General features: G+C 41.8%; 1 protein-coding gene across 1 annotated transcript; it reads right to left on the bottom strand.

Moving 5' to 3' along the window:
• Positions 1-246: 246 nt before the first annotated feature.
• On the bottom strand, positions 247-11873 carry alpi.1 (alkaline phosphatase, intestinal, tandem duplicate 1). The gene is made up of 11 exons (XM_070960839.1): positions 11780-11873; positions 11019-11144; positions 8813-8928; positions 6973-7147; positions 6123-6295; positions 3839-3973; positions 3674-3749; positions 2650-2784; positions 2155-2346; positions 1764-1880; positions 247-547 (listed from the first exon to the last, which is right to left on the bottom strand). Exons 1-11 carry the CDS (start codon positions 11871-11873, stop codon positions 273-275), a joined length of 1614 nt encoding a protein of 537 aa, XP_070816940.1. The 3' UTR covers positions 247-272.
• Positions 11874-16569: the final 4696 nt, after the last annotated feature.

Below are 16569 nucleotides of genomic sequence, written 5' to 3'. Positions count from 1 at the left end.
TGTTTGTTAGTTTGAATGTGAATAAGAGTTAATACATGCATGTTTAAGCCTCAATTTTCATACATTCCAGGTTCCACACTTGTGAATGTACACTGTGTGATCAGGATGTATGTGAGAATATTCCTGTTAACACATACAGTACTGTATATGTTTATCCCTGCATTGTGACTTGCCAGCCTGTTTGCATACAGTGAATGTGTGCACACGTACTGTATGTATGTGTAGAGTATTAAGTGTCTGTATTGCTGCATGTGCGAGTGTGTGTTTGTTGGTCATCTGAGTAAAAAGAGGAAGCCAAGCAGGCCGAACAGGAGGCTCGAGGGTGTGTTCACTGTCCCACTTGAGGTATGGGTGTGGGGGTGAGGAGGGCAGTTCGTATAGGGCTCTAAGCAGGCAGCGTAGGCCATGACGTGCGCCACATAGTTCTGCTCTTTCACCCCATGGAACAGGTGAGCCATTGGGCCTTTGGCGTAGATGGCCACATCCTCCCCACCGTGGGTCTCAGCATCCAGTGGAACGGCAGCCTGTTGCATGTACTCCTCATCGTCTGGAGAAAAACAAGTAACAAAACACCATTTCACGCAATTTTCTGCTTGCCTCGTTAACTGTCAGAACAAATGCTTTGACAGACTGATAAATTAACCATGATGTCAATCCAGATTAACTTTAATCCACACTTGCAGTACGTCACCCGCAAGTACTGTAGGCTGTTTACCGCAATGTTATAATATCACTATTTGCTCACAGCTTTGAAAGTTAAAAACTAAATATCCTGCCTTTGACACATTGACATTAGTTAAGTGCGCTTATTACAATAGATTACACTAGATTCCCTGTGCCTGTCAGGTCAAATACCATCCACATCGCAGGACATCTCTGGATAGTTTTAAGATTACATTCCTCATCATAGATGTTTTGTGGCGGTTTTGCTCATAAAATGGTGTTTTGTAAATCTTCTGTAATTTACCCAATTAAACTTAATCACGACATTTTCAAAAGCCAGATGGGAATTTAAGTGCTTTTGATGAAATTACAGCATTTACTGCCTGAAGTTAACTGACAGAACTTTTTCCTCCCCCCAAAAAACAAACATACAATGCTGGAAAACAAGTCGGATACTGAAGTGCTATTTTTGTTATAATGTGAAACAACTGCAGGCTCGATTAGTGGTCCATTTAAAGCAATGTGGATTGATTGATGCAAAAGTGATTTGGCATCATCAGAATATAGATGCTGACTTTTGCAGCGCTTTACATTTCTCTAGATGGATTAATAAAGTTTTAGAAATGAATCCCTCACTTGTAATTGCATGTTCATTTAAGGCACCAGTGCACTTCTGAGACACAACTACTGGTTCCAAAAACATTAAGTATGCCAGGTCATTCCAAAAGAAAAAAAATGTTGTTGTGTTGTTTTAAAGGCAATCCGTCCTTGGATAGAAGTATGTCCACCTTCAAGTGTACACACTCTTGCAATGACTAAAGCGAATGGTGCAGAACAAGAGGAAGGAGGAACTGGATCATTGCTGCCAAGTGTTCCACAATGAAATACAAATAGCTTTTTCAGTGGAGTTACATGTACACAGTGAGGCCTGTGCAGAGAAGAAAACAGAAGACAGCACGGTGAATGCTATAAACATCATATTTCATCCTTGATTTCCAAGACACGGTCCTGAGTCAGCTGTAACCACATCAGTTCACGCTGTCTGTACACACATCAGCACAGATGACTGCAGCATCTGAAAGACATTAGTTTGTGCTTACAGTAATCCACCATTGTGATGTTTCCTCTGGTTCCATTTATGTGGACATAACCGGGACCGTTGGCATAGAGGATGCTGGTGAAAGGCATTCTGTCATCGGCTTTCTTTGGTGCCAGACCTGAATGACAAATAAAGGTGGAGATGTTGAGCAATAATACATTGGTCAGTGTATCTTCTTGCACAGAGGCAAAACAAACACAATTTCACATTTACTTTATGACACAAAAAAGGACTCATTCCATTTGTGAACACCTAAACCTACTCATTCCAGGCTAGTTTGATTGTCTTCCATGTATTGTTTAATTTCAAATAGAAACCCACTTTGTTATTCCACACTTTTCATGTCAATTTCAATGCAGACTGAATTCAAGTGTTTGTGCCTTGGACCATACCAAAGATGGGATTCCCACGGGGTGTGTTACCACCAAACGTGAAGACGTGGGAGTGGTCAGCAGTGACCACAGTGAGAGTATCGGATTCTCTGGTTAGCTGTGCAGCACGCTGAATGGCTCGGTCGAACATCACAGCTTCTGTCAGCGCCAGTTTGGCGATGCCGTCATGGTGGCCGTGATCAATTCTCCCTCGTAACAAAACAGCGAAAAACAAGCAGATCAGACCTGGTCCAAAACAACTGATTAGTACACCTCATGTTAACAGTAGCTTAAAGGAAAATCCCTGTTTGACACCTTCAAAAATAGGTGTTATAGATCTATTTTAAAGGCATAATTAAAAAAAAAAAATTAAGATCTCTGTTTTACATTAACAGCCATGCATTCTTGAAAAATTGGGTTTTAAAAGTCACTCAAGGTACAGACAACCATCATGACCACAATTCTTCATGACACGCTTGTTGAGATTTTAAGTTAGAGAGCTGCTCATATACTCATCTTCCACAAACAGGAAGTAGCCTTTAGGATTCTTGCTGAGGATTTGTATGGCCTTCTCTGTCATCTCCACAATGGAGGGATCACGTGTGCTGTTCCGGAAAACCTCAAATCTCATGTCCTTTGGCTCAAACAGACCTGGTACCACCGAAAAAAAAGAGGGAAGGAGTATTTTCCTGTTTTTTTTAATTGATTTTGGCACTTTACGGTGGTGATGATGAGTTAAATTTAAACTTGGCCAAGGCCAAGTGAGAGAGGTAGGAGGAAAATCATTGAACTGAACAATTGTAAACTACATATATGGGACCTTGTTATCAAGCTGTCTTGCTATGTTCTCAGTTACAATCCAAGCTTGTTCCAACCCATTGACCCCCATGAATAACAGACTACTGCATTTACTATTTCTATCCATCCGATTGATCAAAAACATGCACCGGTCATATTGATAATGCTGAGAATAAAACCAAATTGCTATTTTAAATGTAGGGACACTAACATTAGTAGAGTTCAGATTGTACAATTTCATTTATAACACTCATGAAAGCAATAGAAATGTGCAAGATGATAACAAATCTATTGCATCTGCATCACTGTCATACGCATCACAGCAAGAAACATGCCCTTTGGTTTTTATGACCATAGTTAGGGTTGATAATACCAGCTAACTGTGAATTTACAGTGCACCGTCATGATTACTTTGCGTGGCTGTAAAGATGAAAGCTGACCTTACTGGACTCGTCTCAAAGCCACTGACAAGGGTTCATGATTTAGATAAGAAGCCTGAGTAACACACGGAGGTTGAAATTGTGTGTGTGTGTGTGTGTGTGTGTGTGTGTGTGTGTGTGTGTGTGTGTGTGTGTGTGTGTGTGTGAGTGTATGTGTTGTGCATGTGTCATGTATTGTGGATTTTTTTCAGTCTTTTGTTCCATGTGCATGGTGCCAGTGTGTGTTTTATCGACTGCAATAAGCTCATGTGTGCTTATCTGTTCAACCTGATGTCTGCCTTTGATCACGTAGCTGTACTCACCCATGAGCCGATCAGTAGTTTTAACATTTATCTCGTCAAACTCCTTCCTGTGCCAAACATAGTGTGACTTCTTGTTCTGAAAAACAAACGAGAGGCCTCTTGAAGCTGTGGCTCATATCTTAAAATATATGGCAATATCCAACAGCAATGTTAAATGGATCCTACTGGTTTAGCCTTCAGCCACACATCAATGAGGTTCCTCTTGTCTTTGCGGTCCCCCTTGCGAGAGATGGAGGTAGGGTACTCGGGGTCTGGGGTGCCCTTTGGTGTCATGTACATCCTCCCTCCCCCCAGAATCACCTGAAAGTGACAAACGAGAGAGTGGAATCATTACATTTAGAACCCAATGATGATCAACATACTGAAGGATTATATTGCCATAACAATAGAGTTCTGCGTTTTTACAGACCTGCTGCTCCACTTCATCTCACATCTCATGTGTAAATAATTATTTGATTATATGCCTACAATTGAAACCAGTGAGGCTCTATGTGTCCTGAAGGTCAAGATGGAAAATGAAAATGACTGCAAGAGTACAGTACAGTGCAGTCTACTCATATGTCTCTGGCATTTTAAATGTTTAAGTTAGGTGTGTGCATCGTTGGTGTGACCTAAGTAAGTAATTGTCCTTTCTGGATGTCCATGTCTGTAAGGTAGTTGGTGAAAAAAGATAGTGTTGTTGTTGGCACCATGATCACATGTGGGATATCCTAACTAGTTTGTGTGTAAAGTCATCACAAAGGAAAGGGGCCAGTCAGAGATCAAATAGTGAAATCTTATACCAACAAAGTCATTACTGCATTACTGTGTTGTAAAATGCCACAAAAACAATGCTGTGTGGCATAAAAACTGCTATTTAACCATTAATGTGTGTAATTCTGTGACTATTTTTGCCTCTAAGGGCATGAGGAACTATTTAGCTGTTACTTAGATTTATGTTCACTGTGGTGCAACTGCTTTTATTTTAGTTATGCATAAATCACTACTTAGGAATAGTTTGTGTTATAACTTGGCTAAGTTTGAATATACACACAGCTGATGCAACAGGCTACAGGTTTTAGTGGAGGACAAAGTTTTCCCACTGCATATGAATGCACCATGAAAAAAACGGTAGGCTGTTCACTCAGAGCAGCCTGCAGTGGAAGTTTCCAGCCAAATTGGCTACAGCATGCAAAGATACAGGTAACAGAAAAGGTGTGCAATGCAGGAAGTTTCTCCATTATAGATTAAGAATTGATGTATCTGTGCAGTTGCTGTATCCTATTCAAACTTGGACCGGATGCAGTCCAATATGTTTTCTTGGTGCAGTTGCAGGTAAAAAGTAAAACAATTAAGTACAAATATGTGTAACGATAGTGAGCCACATGACTAAATGTGCCATACAATATGAAAAATGTAACGAAAATCACTGGGATGCTACCGACTGTCACGGCATCCTCTGCATGCCAAAGAGTTGTGTTATATAAGGGGGATGAAAAGTGATGAATTCAGAGATGGATATTATTAAACTGGACTAAATCTGAATGCAAGTCTTGCTCTTCTACCTTGCATGAATTCTACTGTTTGTTGAGATTCTTCTTCCCTGCACTTTGCCTCTCAGTCCTGTATTTTACAGAAGTCTTGTAGTGTTGTAAAAAGAATTTAAACAGAACAAAGTCATTGTGCACTCATTGGACTTTGTAAATAAAAAGTCATATTCTAATAAAACCCCTCGGTAACATCGGAGCAATATACTGCAAATTATATTACTGTACTTAAACTACTTCTAAACCGCTCCCTGTCATCTGAACAAAACAATGATCCAAGCACATAGAACCAGCGCAAGTAAGAAACTACTACTTTATTTCACTTGTGCAGTGAGCCATATAAGATTAGCACAGTGAATAATGGCAGGGGTTCCCAAACTTTTCCATGCCATGGCCCCCCAAACAGCATTAGCTTCTGGCCGGGGACCCCCTTTGCAAACCCACCGACAATGCTACAAAATATGTTAAGAAACATCAACTTTTAGAATGATTTTCTTACTTTTATTCACTATTCAATAATTATTACATTTGTTTAGCATAAGAATATTAACGAACATGTTTTCAACACTGTATTATATTCCCACTGAATAATTAACTTGATAAACTGTTGATAGACAAGAACAGAACAAAAGAAATCAAACCTCTCTCAATTGTGTGTGTTCACTATTCAATAATTGTTACATTTGTTTAGCATAAAAATATTATCAACTAACATGTTTTGCTTTTTTGCTTTTTGTTCTTAACTTCCCTCCAATTTTCTGAGGCCCCCCTAGCACTCCCCTGACGGCCCCCCAGGGTGCCCCGGCCCTCACTTTGAAAACCACTGAATTATGGTACAGCAATTTTTAAACTGAGCTTAATGTCTTGTTGTCTTTTTCTTTTTGGCATTAAAAAACATGCCAAACATAATTGTTCTTACATACATCAATGTCAACGTTTGTGACCAGTTGGGTTGCAATGTCGACACAGCCCTGTTTGTGAGCGCTGGAGGGAAGATCTGCATCACTGTACCAACTGCGGCTGACAGAGTGGGCATAAGCAGCGGCCGGGGAGGCATGCTGGACTCGGGTGGTGGTTACTACACCAACTGATTTACCTGAAATCAGAGGTAAAACTGTTAAAGCAGTCAGGTGGTGCAAATTAACCAATAACAAATGACAGTGGGTCTTATTGTGCTTGTTGGAGGTTTGCCTATTCAGTGTTTATTTTTGCTCTGGAGGAAGAAATCAGGACACTGGTTCAGTCATCAGTGGTCCCACAGTCTTCCTGGTAATGAAACCAAGTGGAACCACAGGCTACAGCAATGAATGAGTGAAAAATGGAAATCACTGCTCTTTATAGTTTCTATTTCCATTTTCATTTTCAGCGTTTGCCAGCCCAATTGCTAATAATTCAAAATGCCAATTTTCTCCCCCTTTTCTGGCACAAACGTTCAAAGTTTAACTTGAACAGTAAAATGCTACCTCCTGGAAACTTTGTATAATGAAAACTTTATGGCTTCATGAATAAATGTCAAAATAAACGCTACTTTTTAATACAATACAAAATTTACAGTACAATAGCCATCTGGGTATCTGTAACTTTATGTGACGTATTCTGAACATTGACCTGTTGACAGTCAAGCGACGGGGAACATGTTTATCAGATAATTGTTTTATTCCTTGTATTTTAATCTAAGGTATTGGTATTGCATTTCATGAGATAAGAACGTAATTCAAATCGGTGACCTTGCCATTATACAGCACACCCACCCAAGACATTTTGGCTCCTTACCTTGTGCTTTAGCACGGCGAAGAACCGAATAAACCTCGTTACCGAAGGTGGTGTTACACTCGTAGGCCACTGCGTTAGCACTGAGCCCTAATGTCTTAGCGTTGGCCTTCACCCCACAGTGGTAGGCTGTAGCCGTGCTAGCGCTGTCTGCTACCTGCTTATCCACACTGTAGGTCTGTGGAGCAGAAACGCAAACACCATTAAAGACAAGAAAGGAAGCAAACATATATTTAAAGTGGTGTTTCCCTTTCTCTACTGTAGGTGAGAGCATGGAGACACCAAAAACACTGAACTCACGCTCACACATACAATTACAGCGATTGAGGGATTATACTAGGTCATGAAGCCGAATCCAGCTTTAATCTGACAACAATCTGTTGCCACTGTTTCTACCACAATGTCAGCATTTTCAGTTAAAGAGCAGATTTGAGCTAAATCCTTTGAAAATCTTTTCACACAAAGGTTTGAGTATTTAAGTCACAGCGGGATGGTAGGGCAAGATGCAACATGTTGAGAGAGCAAAGCATGTGAAAAACTGACACACACATGCTAAGCTTTCTGTCTCTGCACTTCTTCTGCAGAGCATCTCTGTCTGTCTCTTTTTCAACTTTCCCCTCCATGGATCACACTGTACTGATTTACCAAGTAACCACGGGCACATACACACACATGCACATGTGTGAATAACATACTCGAGTGTATTCTCATGCAGTACGTCTCCCTCTCTCACTCTCTTTCTCTTTCTCACACACACAGCATCTGACCAGAGAGCTCATCCTTGGAGTGCATCCACTGATATCAGTGTTGATAGTGTGTGTCTGTCTGTGTGTCTGTGTGGTTGTGTGTGTGTGCGTGCGTGCGTGTGTGCGTGCGTGCGTGCGTGCATGCGTGCATGCGTGAGTGCGTGCGTGCGTGGAAGTATTACTGACGTTATGGGGACATAAATCTGTTAACACAGTCACAATGTGGGGACTGGCCTTGCGCATGGGGAGAAACTGAGCCAAATTTTTGGATAAATTTTAGGGTGAAGACTTAGATTAGCAGGTTTAAATTTAAGGTAAGGTAAGGATTAGGATTAGTGGTTAAGGTTAAGGTTGGGTAAATCTCCAAGAAATGAATATGTCTATGTAATGTCCCCAAAAGTGATGGAAATATGACCATGTGTGTTGGTGTGCATCTGTGTGTGTGTGTGTGTGTGTGTGTGTGTGTGTGTGTGTGTGTGTGTGTGTGTGTGTGTGTGTGTGTGTGTGTGTGTGTGTGTGTGAGACAGAGTATTTCAGAGGTCGTAGAGTGCAGAGACATCATAAAGAAGATGGAACTTTGTTTCTTTGGCCTGTTTCGTAACTGGAAAGCATTTTGAAAAAAGCACTCATGAAACATGCTAAATTACTGCATTGCCATTATCACTGTCCCTTTTCACAATTAGACTTACAAATTATACAAATTTAATGCTTTAATAATGTTTGAAAAGAGATGTCTTGTAAAAAGCTAGCATTATTAAAAGCTACAATAAAAGTTTAGAACTTTGACTGAACTGATCAATATGTATATTTATATCCCAAATTATTGAAAATAAAATAAAGGCACCAACTGTGGAAGAAAAAATAAAGGTTGAAAAGAAATTTTCTATTTAAGTAGTAAAGCTTTGAATGGCACATGAGATTATTGTTAATAAAACAGTCTTCTTTCTGAGCCAAGGGGAATAATTCATAAAACACAGCTGCAGCTGCATGATGAAACCCTGCTGGCTCTCTCAAGTTAGAAACTGTGTTGTACTTCACAGTAATTCATGGACGAGTAATGACTGACGGAGTCCTGGTCAACAGTGTCATGTTGTCACCTTCGACAGGGCCACGTATGGGAAGGTGTCCATGGCCAGCATCGTCTCCTCCCCTGATCTGCCTTCCATCTGACCTCGCAGGATTCGAGCTGCCGACACTGTGGACACGCCCATCCCTGGGAGAGAATGATTGACAGGTGCAGGTTCACTGATACGGTCTGTCTTCAGTTTTTTTTTTAGCTTCACTTTTTCATTCTACAGACATATTGAATGACATATTAAAGAAACTCTTATATATCAGTATTCTGAGTGTTGTGTGAAGATTCTGCTGCTCTGACGCCACAGAGCCCAGAGCGCTGTTCTCTGTCCAGTTGGGCACATTTCAAAAATCCTGACCGGAAATATTAAAACATGCATGTTTTTAAAAGCTCAGACTATAATTGTTAGAGGGGAGGAAAAACGTTTTGATTGGGTAATTTTCTACGCAAACAAAATCAAAGCATGTCAGGGACATTACCATCAACTGAATCCACAAATACAGGGCATTTAAGGCAGCGGTTTTCAAGGAGAACCACATTTTCAAACAAAATCATCACACTGACCAACACTGACTCGTCCAGGCAAGTATTCAGACCACTATTGATAGAACATGTAACGAATGAACATAAAGACACAGCTATGTCATAATTTGACGCATAAAACAACACATTATTTGCCTTTTGATGAGTTTTTCTACAGTAATTAACAGACCTGTTTTCTCTCTTCTTGTGGTCCACTATTGATTGGACTGCACCCCTGACTTTGAAAACCATACTTCACGAAGGCCGTGTCACTGTGATGCGCTCAATTCCCCCTTTAACATCACGGTCATAAAACTGAGAACATGTTCTGGGCAGGGCATTGCTGGAGTGATGCACAAAGAAAGCTCAGCCTCGACCACCCAGAAGTGTGACTCAGTAGGTCTGATTTAAAGCAGATATCTGAGTCGTTAACAGGAAAAACACTCTTAGTCTCTGCGCCTTTAAGCAGCTCCCCTTACAAAAATGACTGTCATGCCTCAGCAGCTGTAAATATACTACACAAGTGACAATTAATGTGAAAAACTTGCCAATCAAATCCAATCCAGATGGAAAATTTCCCCGACTGGCAATAGCCATCCCTCTGGTTGAAAGTACAGTCACGCTGCACTGCTAAAGGAGGATACATGTGGCCTGTGAGAAGTGAATCTTCAGGGTGGCAGCCACACCTTGCGTTAATTGGGATTGGCACCTCAAAGGCTCAAAGTATTTAACCACTAGTCATGTGTGGAGCAGTGGTTTTATGAGTAGTGGTAGCAGCAAAAGTAGAGAACAAGAAGACTGTAAAAAATTGGATGTAAGCAATGCACAATATAAAATGTAGAAAAAATAAAAAGTTTCGCAACTGTTTTGTGTGGAAGAAACAAGTCAACACGTGTTAGACCTCAAGGATACACACAATGCATTCTGGTTAAGCAGCAGCAAATGGAAACATAGCTTCAGTTTGTTTCCAAGAAAGCACCTTGAGGTGTTATTCCACCTCCAGAGCTTCTAAAAAACACAACACAAAGTTCAACAAGTCGTCATAAAAAAAAAAAATCAAAGGTGACATTCAAAGCCTTGCAACAGGAGTTTTGTTTCTGGCCACCTGATGAATATTAAGTTTAATATTCGTTCTCTGGCTCAGTTTCGGTCTCCACCAACGCCTGAGGGAGATATGTGGCCAGCTAGTTGAAATGAACTGAAACACACATAAGTGCTCTGTAGAGCCAGGAGAAAGTTAAAGGTGCTAATTCTCTGGGGGTTAGTCCCTACATGCATCCTGTTTCACATCACTTTTCATAATTTGACCCGTTTAGTCAAGCAGAACTACTGAGCAGTAGAGAAAACAAAGCAGCCTTTGCAGGGAATGAGATGTGAACTCCTCCTGTCTCAGAGATTAATGGCACACGACTTTCTGCCTTTCTGCTTCTGACTCACTGTCAAGCCCACGTAATCAATTTTAAGCGTTTGAACAAATGACTAAAGCTGTCCAGAGGTTTATTACAACCACAGGCTCATCAGCCCTCACTGATCTACATACTGCAAACATACTGCAACTGAACACACTCGAGCATTGCCTTGCATTGCATATTGGGCATATATTTGTCATAGAGGCTGAGAGAGGGGGCTTCTCCTCTTCAAACTTCACAATGAAGTCAATATTGAATGTTTGCCGGAATAGACTCAGTAATGACAGCGTGACCTACCGTCGCCGAGGAACAGGATGATGTTCTTGGCCTGGTGATCCCGGGGGCGGAGTTTCAGCGCAGCATCCAGTGTTTCTCTGGCCTGAGCATCCCAGTAGGCTGGTTCCTTCTCAAGTTCGTGCAGCGCTGCTCCGTGGAAACACACACATAGACTGAGAGTGGGTATGGGAGAGTGAGGATGGATATGAGCAGATCGCAGAGATTTCGGCTGTGCGTTTGATATTGACTGTTTAGTATGTGTGAGAGTAAAGCTCCAGTGCAGAGAGGCTTCAAGTGTGCCTGTAGGTGCCTGCACAATCATGCCTCCCCTCTGTTGTTTTCTGACACTTTTAATTATATTTGGCCGTAGGTTAGAGAGGAGAAGAGGTTTTTCAAGAGGGGTCAAAAAGACAAAAACAGCCAGGAAGACGCTCTGTTTTCTGTCTGTCCATTCTCTGTGAGAGCCTCACAGTGCAGGAAGTCAAATAGGGACGCCCAAAACAACGGAAAGTCAAACAGTCCATCCCACAGTTTACATAAACAGGTAGACGGACAAAAAATATACTCACACACGCTTTTGTGCATCTACATCAACACAGACTCTCCATTACACCTACACACCTGTTTGTGCTCATGAACCAAGTTCTCAAGCACAATCTGTCCTCACACACTCACCCTTTCCCAGGTCGAGGTTACCTGCAAGAGTTACCCTGCGTGTCCATTTGTCTGCCCACAAAGTGCTACTAATATCCCAACCGCAGGTAGCAATAAGAACTCCTCACCTTGGCTCTCCATAGCAGCCAGGCCCACAGCCAGGAGTAAGGGGCCCACAAGGATGCACAGGAGATTGGGGGCCCCGCAATGTGGCGTCTGCATCTCTAATCCGAGCGACCTGGAGGCTGGGGAGGTTGACACTGCCGGCTTTCAGAGCAGCACACCAAGACCAAAACACAGAGGCACAGGCAGGGAGTGTGTGTGGCTGCTGAGACCTCCGGCCCTGCCTTTTTAAAGCCCCACTGGGTGTGTTGTAAGGAAGGGCCAATGCCAGCTCATAGGCTTAGAGCCACAAAAGAGGGAAGAGAAAATGTGAGAGAAGGAGGAAGAGCCAGGAGAGAGAGAGAGAGAGTGAGACAGAGAGAGAGAGAGAGAGAGAGAGAGAGAGAGAGAGAGAAGCTGGGACCACACAAGAGCTCTCAAGCATCGCAGCCCCTCTACTCACTTTGATTCCTGCAAATGCACCACCCCCATTTTATTGTTTTAAAAGGTTGTTTTAATTTTGCTCTCCCTCTTTTCACTGGCTCCACCACTCTGAAGTGTGTATGATAGGAATTTGAATGGTCCTTTGATGTGGTAAATGCATAATGGGTCTTTCTATGCAGCAGCCCCTTTAACAGAGAGAGCAAAAATGGCTACCCAATTTGTGTTGGCATCCATCACGATACAAATCATAACGCTCTCTCTTTCCATTTCTTTCCCCCCATCCCCTGGAAAAATAGTCCAAGGGAGGAAAGGGAACGTGGTCCAACCTATTCTTGAGAATGTCATGATTGAGTCTTGATGTGCTCTGCTTTTCATGTCAGGAAAATGGTCATATTTCCATTTCCCCCCCTTGGAATTTTTGCATTTAAAAGACCCCAATATTTTCCCTCTCTCACCGAGTCAACTTGGCTGGTTTTTCCGTGGGAAGTGAAGCGGGGTTAGCATTTTTCTTCTGTGAGGTAGTGGAGACCGCCTGCAGAATGAAAATGTCTCTCTTCTACGCAAACACAACAGTTAATGTGTGAAATGAAGTGAGTTGGGCCAACTTTGCTCCACACAGCCAGAAGAATCAAATCCCCGCCGAACGGCTCTTGCCTCGTGAACCCGCGAGGTTGAATCTCGTTACAATTCAGAGCTCTGGAGGACCTCTGCTTTCTGCCAACTGCTCACCCGTTGCCAGCAGGGGTTTGCAGTTAGTCACATGTGGCTAATCAAGACTGCAATAAAATCATAGCAGCAATCTGGGTAAAGAGGCCTCACATGATGTAGCTCACACCACATGAACTGAAAATACCAGCGGCAACGTGCAAGAGCAGGAAAACTTGTGGAGGCATGTGTGTCTGTCCATTTGTTATGGGTTTGCCCCTGAGAGAAAGTCGAGCTTATGTTGGGAAAGTCAAATTGGTTTCCTGCAAGACAAGTGTAAACACCTGGTGGCTGTTTTCGGTCTCAGCGCGGATCATACATCCACCGAAAGGTGCTTAGATGCTTTTGTTGGCTGATTATATGGCAGGCTCGAATGCTTGTGGGAATGCAGCAAACTCCTGGGAATTTAGATTGAAAACGTAAATAAAGTTAAAGAACTAAAGTTTGCTTCACACACATTTCAGTATCAGAATCAATTTCTGGTGTCTGACATTCAGCATCTAGAATTAAAGCCATGCCGCTGCAGGCACATTCAGAGGTTATACATATTTCTAACCTGATCTACTATTTATAAAAAACAGTCATTTGTTTATGTTTGTACTTACCTCCAAGGGGTAAATATCAAACTTTCCCATTGACTAAAACATATTTCATCCTTTTATTACCCCAAACAAACGCTGAAAAAAGTCAAACAAAGCTGTTGTTTTTTCAACATTTTTTTTCTCACTCCAGTAACTGAAAATTAGAGAATTAGTTTTTTAAGTTAAACCAAACTTTCTAATTTGTGTTTATGGTTGAACTTCTTTTTTTCAGTTAAACTGAATAAATCTATTAAATTGAGTCAAAGTCAAATATTTAGTGTGATCATTTACTTCCAAAGCTGTATTTTTTCCAGTAGCCAGTCATGACTTCTGGTATCAAGATCCACTGAAATAATCATATGCTGAGGGATAAGGACATGTGTGTGTGTGTGCGTGTGCGTGTACATATATATATATATATATATATATATATACGGCCTCTTACGGAGAGCAAGCGTATACAGGATATTTATAGTGTAGCAGATGGCGACTTGTATGCCCTATTGAGATCACGAAGCAGAGGAAACCGTACAGCGGGGGCTCTTCTTCATCATGTGGTGTGTTAACACTGATTTCCTGTTCTACCCAACCAAAAAAACACCTGTTCGTGGATTTCAAACCAGCCTAATAAAGAATAATCACTATTTGTAACAATGACATGAGCAATTGTTGCTACTCTTCTTCATCTTCTTGTAAACGTCTGTGACATGTTTTAAAAACCTCCACATGACTGAAGCTGGTGGAGGTCATTGTATTAAATTTGTTGAATCCAAAGCTCCACACCACCTCCCTTTCTGAACATAAGATATTGAGCGGTAACAGACCAACTCTAGTAGCTACATGTTCTGTTGAGGGCTTTTTAGATATAACTTCCCTCAGTGAAAATCTATCCTCACGGTGTCCCCTTGAGGTGTATGTCAACTGGCACTCTGGTGTGTAAGACATGGAAAATGTAATGTTGATGCCCTAAAGTTGAAATGCAATACCCTAAGAAAAACACGTGGGGGAAAAGCTGGAGAAAAACATCTGGGGGTCTTGTCCACTGTCACAAAAAAAGCAAAATAATAAGATGTAGACCTAGAAGTTCGTTACAGGGGTTGCCTTGTGTGCTTGATATGCAAGAAACCTTAAATAGACCTTTTTAAAGTGTATAGAAATATGCACTGCTTTTACAGTTACACACATTCCTTCACACACACAAGCGCTCGCTCTTTCCAGCATCTGGATCTTGAGTCAGACTAAAGTAAATTACGAAGGTTTTACTTCCCTCGGCTTCCCCTCTCTGAGCTCTTGACAGGCAGGGCTCCTTTAACCTAAAGATTCTGTAAATTACAGTGGTTGGCCTGATTCTGTGTGTAGATTACAACTCATGGAAGGAAATATTTAGGTTCAGGTTGTCAGGACAAGGATATACACTTGCTTGGTGCCAGACCACACAGCAACCATTTCAAAGAGAGAGCCAAATCCTTTTCCCTGACTTTTTAACTGTGGCTTTTACAAGGGATTTCTGAGATATGACAAGTAGAAGGCAGGCGGATTGGAGGGACATTGATGGTGAAAGCTGTGGATGCTTGAGATGGTGAGGGTCAGACCTGCAGTAGAAAGACTGAAGAGATGGACAGACTAACAAATCTTAAAGAGAAAAAAACAGACAGGACACTGCTGGAACAAGTAAACTAAGTCTGCAATGATGCCTGTCATCTATTCTGGCCTCCTCTCAAACACACACTCACAGAGTGACATCCACAATGCAGATGAAGAATATATCTAGATCAGTTTAAGAAGGTACCATAAATGATGTAACCCCCTTTTAATGTGAAGTGCTGGTGACTGAGATCTCATCTCAGAACACTTGGAAGACCAGTCATAAAAGGTTTTACTGCTGCCATGCAACTCAACTGGGGGACAATTAGAAGTGAAGCACAGAGAAACCCACATCCCGACTCAAAGCGGCTCACAGCAGCAACGTCAAGAGATTGCTACCTCAACATCAAACAGTCCGACAGCTTTGAGAAGTGGCCCCTCTTAGTTTTTAATTGGACTCATAAAGGAAATATGGAGTTTACCCTAATTACGCTGTTGTGTGTGTGTGTGTGTGTGTGTGTGTGTGTGTGTGTGTGTGTGTGTGTGTGTGTGTGTGTGTGTGTGTGTGAAATGGTGAGTAAATTAAAGAGACTGGTGTCGCAAGGGGCAGAGAATATGTGAACATGACACAGAGAAAGAAAAGTCTCTATGTGTGTGTGTGTGTGTGCGTGTGTGTGTGTGTGTGTGTGTGTGTGTGTGTGTGTGTGTGTGTGTGTGAAATGGTGAGTAAATTAAAGAGACTGGTGTCGCAAGGGGCAGAGAATATGTGAACATGACACAGAGAAAGAAAAGTCTCTATGTGTGTGTGTGTGTGCGTGTGTGTGTGTGTGTCTGTGTGTGTCTGTGTGTCTGTGTGATTGCAAACATGCCTGCCTGCTTCCCTGTGATGTGTTATAATTGTCCACAGTTTGTTATGTCTGACTTCAGACCTAAAAGTTGTGACATGGAAAAAAAAAGTCAATTGCACTGAAGTCCAAATATCAAGGCTGACAGCTCCAGCATTTACTGTCTGCATTCAAGAATATACTACATTTGACATCATGTCATAAAAAAATGCTTTCATGGGCTCATGGTAACCACATCAAATATTTGCTTATGGCTGTTAGTCGCCTAACCTTTGCCAGTTTTCTCGCTCACTCACAATATAAAATTGTGACTCACCTGCACGGCCACATCCAGTGAGGAGAAGTAAGCTTATCAACAGTATCATCTTGCGCCTGATCCTGAAACCCTCCTCAGCGGTCAGATACTGTGCTGTTAAACTTCTCTCCACTTTCCTCTTCTTGCTCCTCTCCTTTTCCTTCCACCTCTGCTGTTTTCATGGGTCTCAAAATGCCTAATTACGATCTGCCTCTCACACCTCCTTCTGGTATAATGGCGTGCGAAGTTTCTCACCTCCGAGGTATCCAGAGAAGTAATAAATGACTGATGGAAAACACAAAGTTACTTTCCCTCCACCACTACCATTTTGTAGCCTTGGCTTGCATCTTTTGTGTGAGACA

The sequence above is a fragment of the Chaetodon trifascialis genome, chromosome 4 (assembly GCF_039877785.1).
Source record: "Chaetodon trifascialis isolate fChaTrf1 chromosome 4, fChaTrf1.hap1, whole genome shotgun sequence".
Lineage (NCBI taxonomy): Eukaryota > Metazoa > Chordata > Actinopteri > Chaetodontiformes > Chaetodontidae > Chaetodon > Chaetodon trifascialis.
This window is presented reverse-complemented; position numbering and strand designations above follow the sequence as displayed.

What these genes read in the sequence shown, in the direction of transcription:
- alpi.1 (XM_070960839.1), bottom strand. Translation starts at nt 11,873, where the DNA reads ATGCAGACGCCACATTGCGGGGCCCCCAATCTCCTGTGCATCCTTGTG. An exon ending in TGTGGCTGAAGGCTAAACCA is followed by an intron (nt 3,750 to 3,838) that starts GTAGGATCCATT and finishes TTTGTTTTTCAG; the next exon opens with AACAAGAAGTCACACTATGT. An exon ending in CTACTTCCTGTTTGTGGAAG is followed by an intron (nt 2,347 to 2,649) that starts ATGAGTATATGA and finishes CTGTTTTGTTAC; the next exon opens with GAGGGAGAATTGATCACGGC.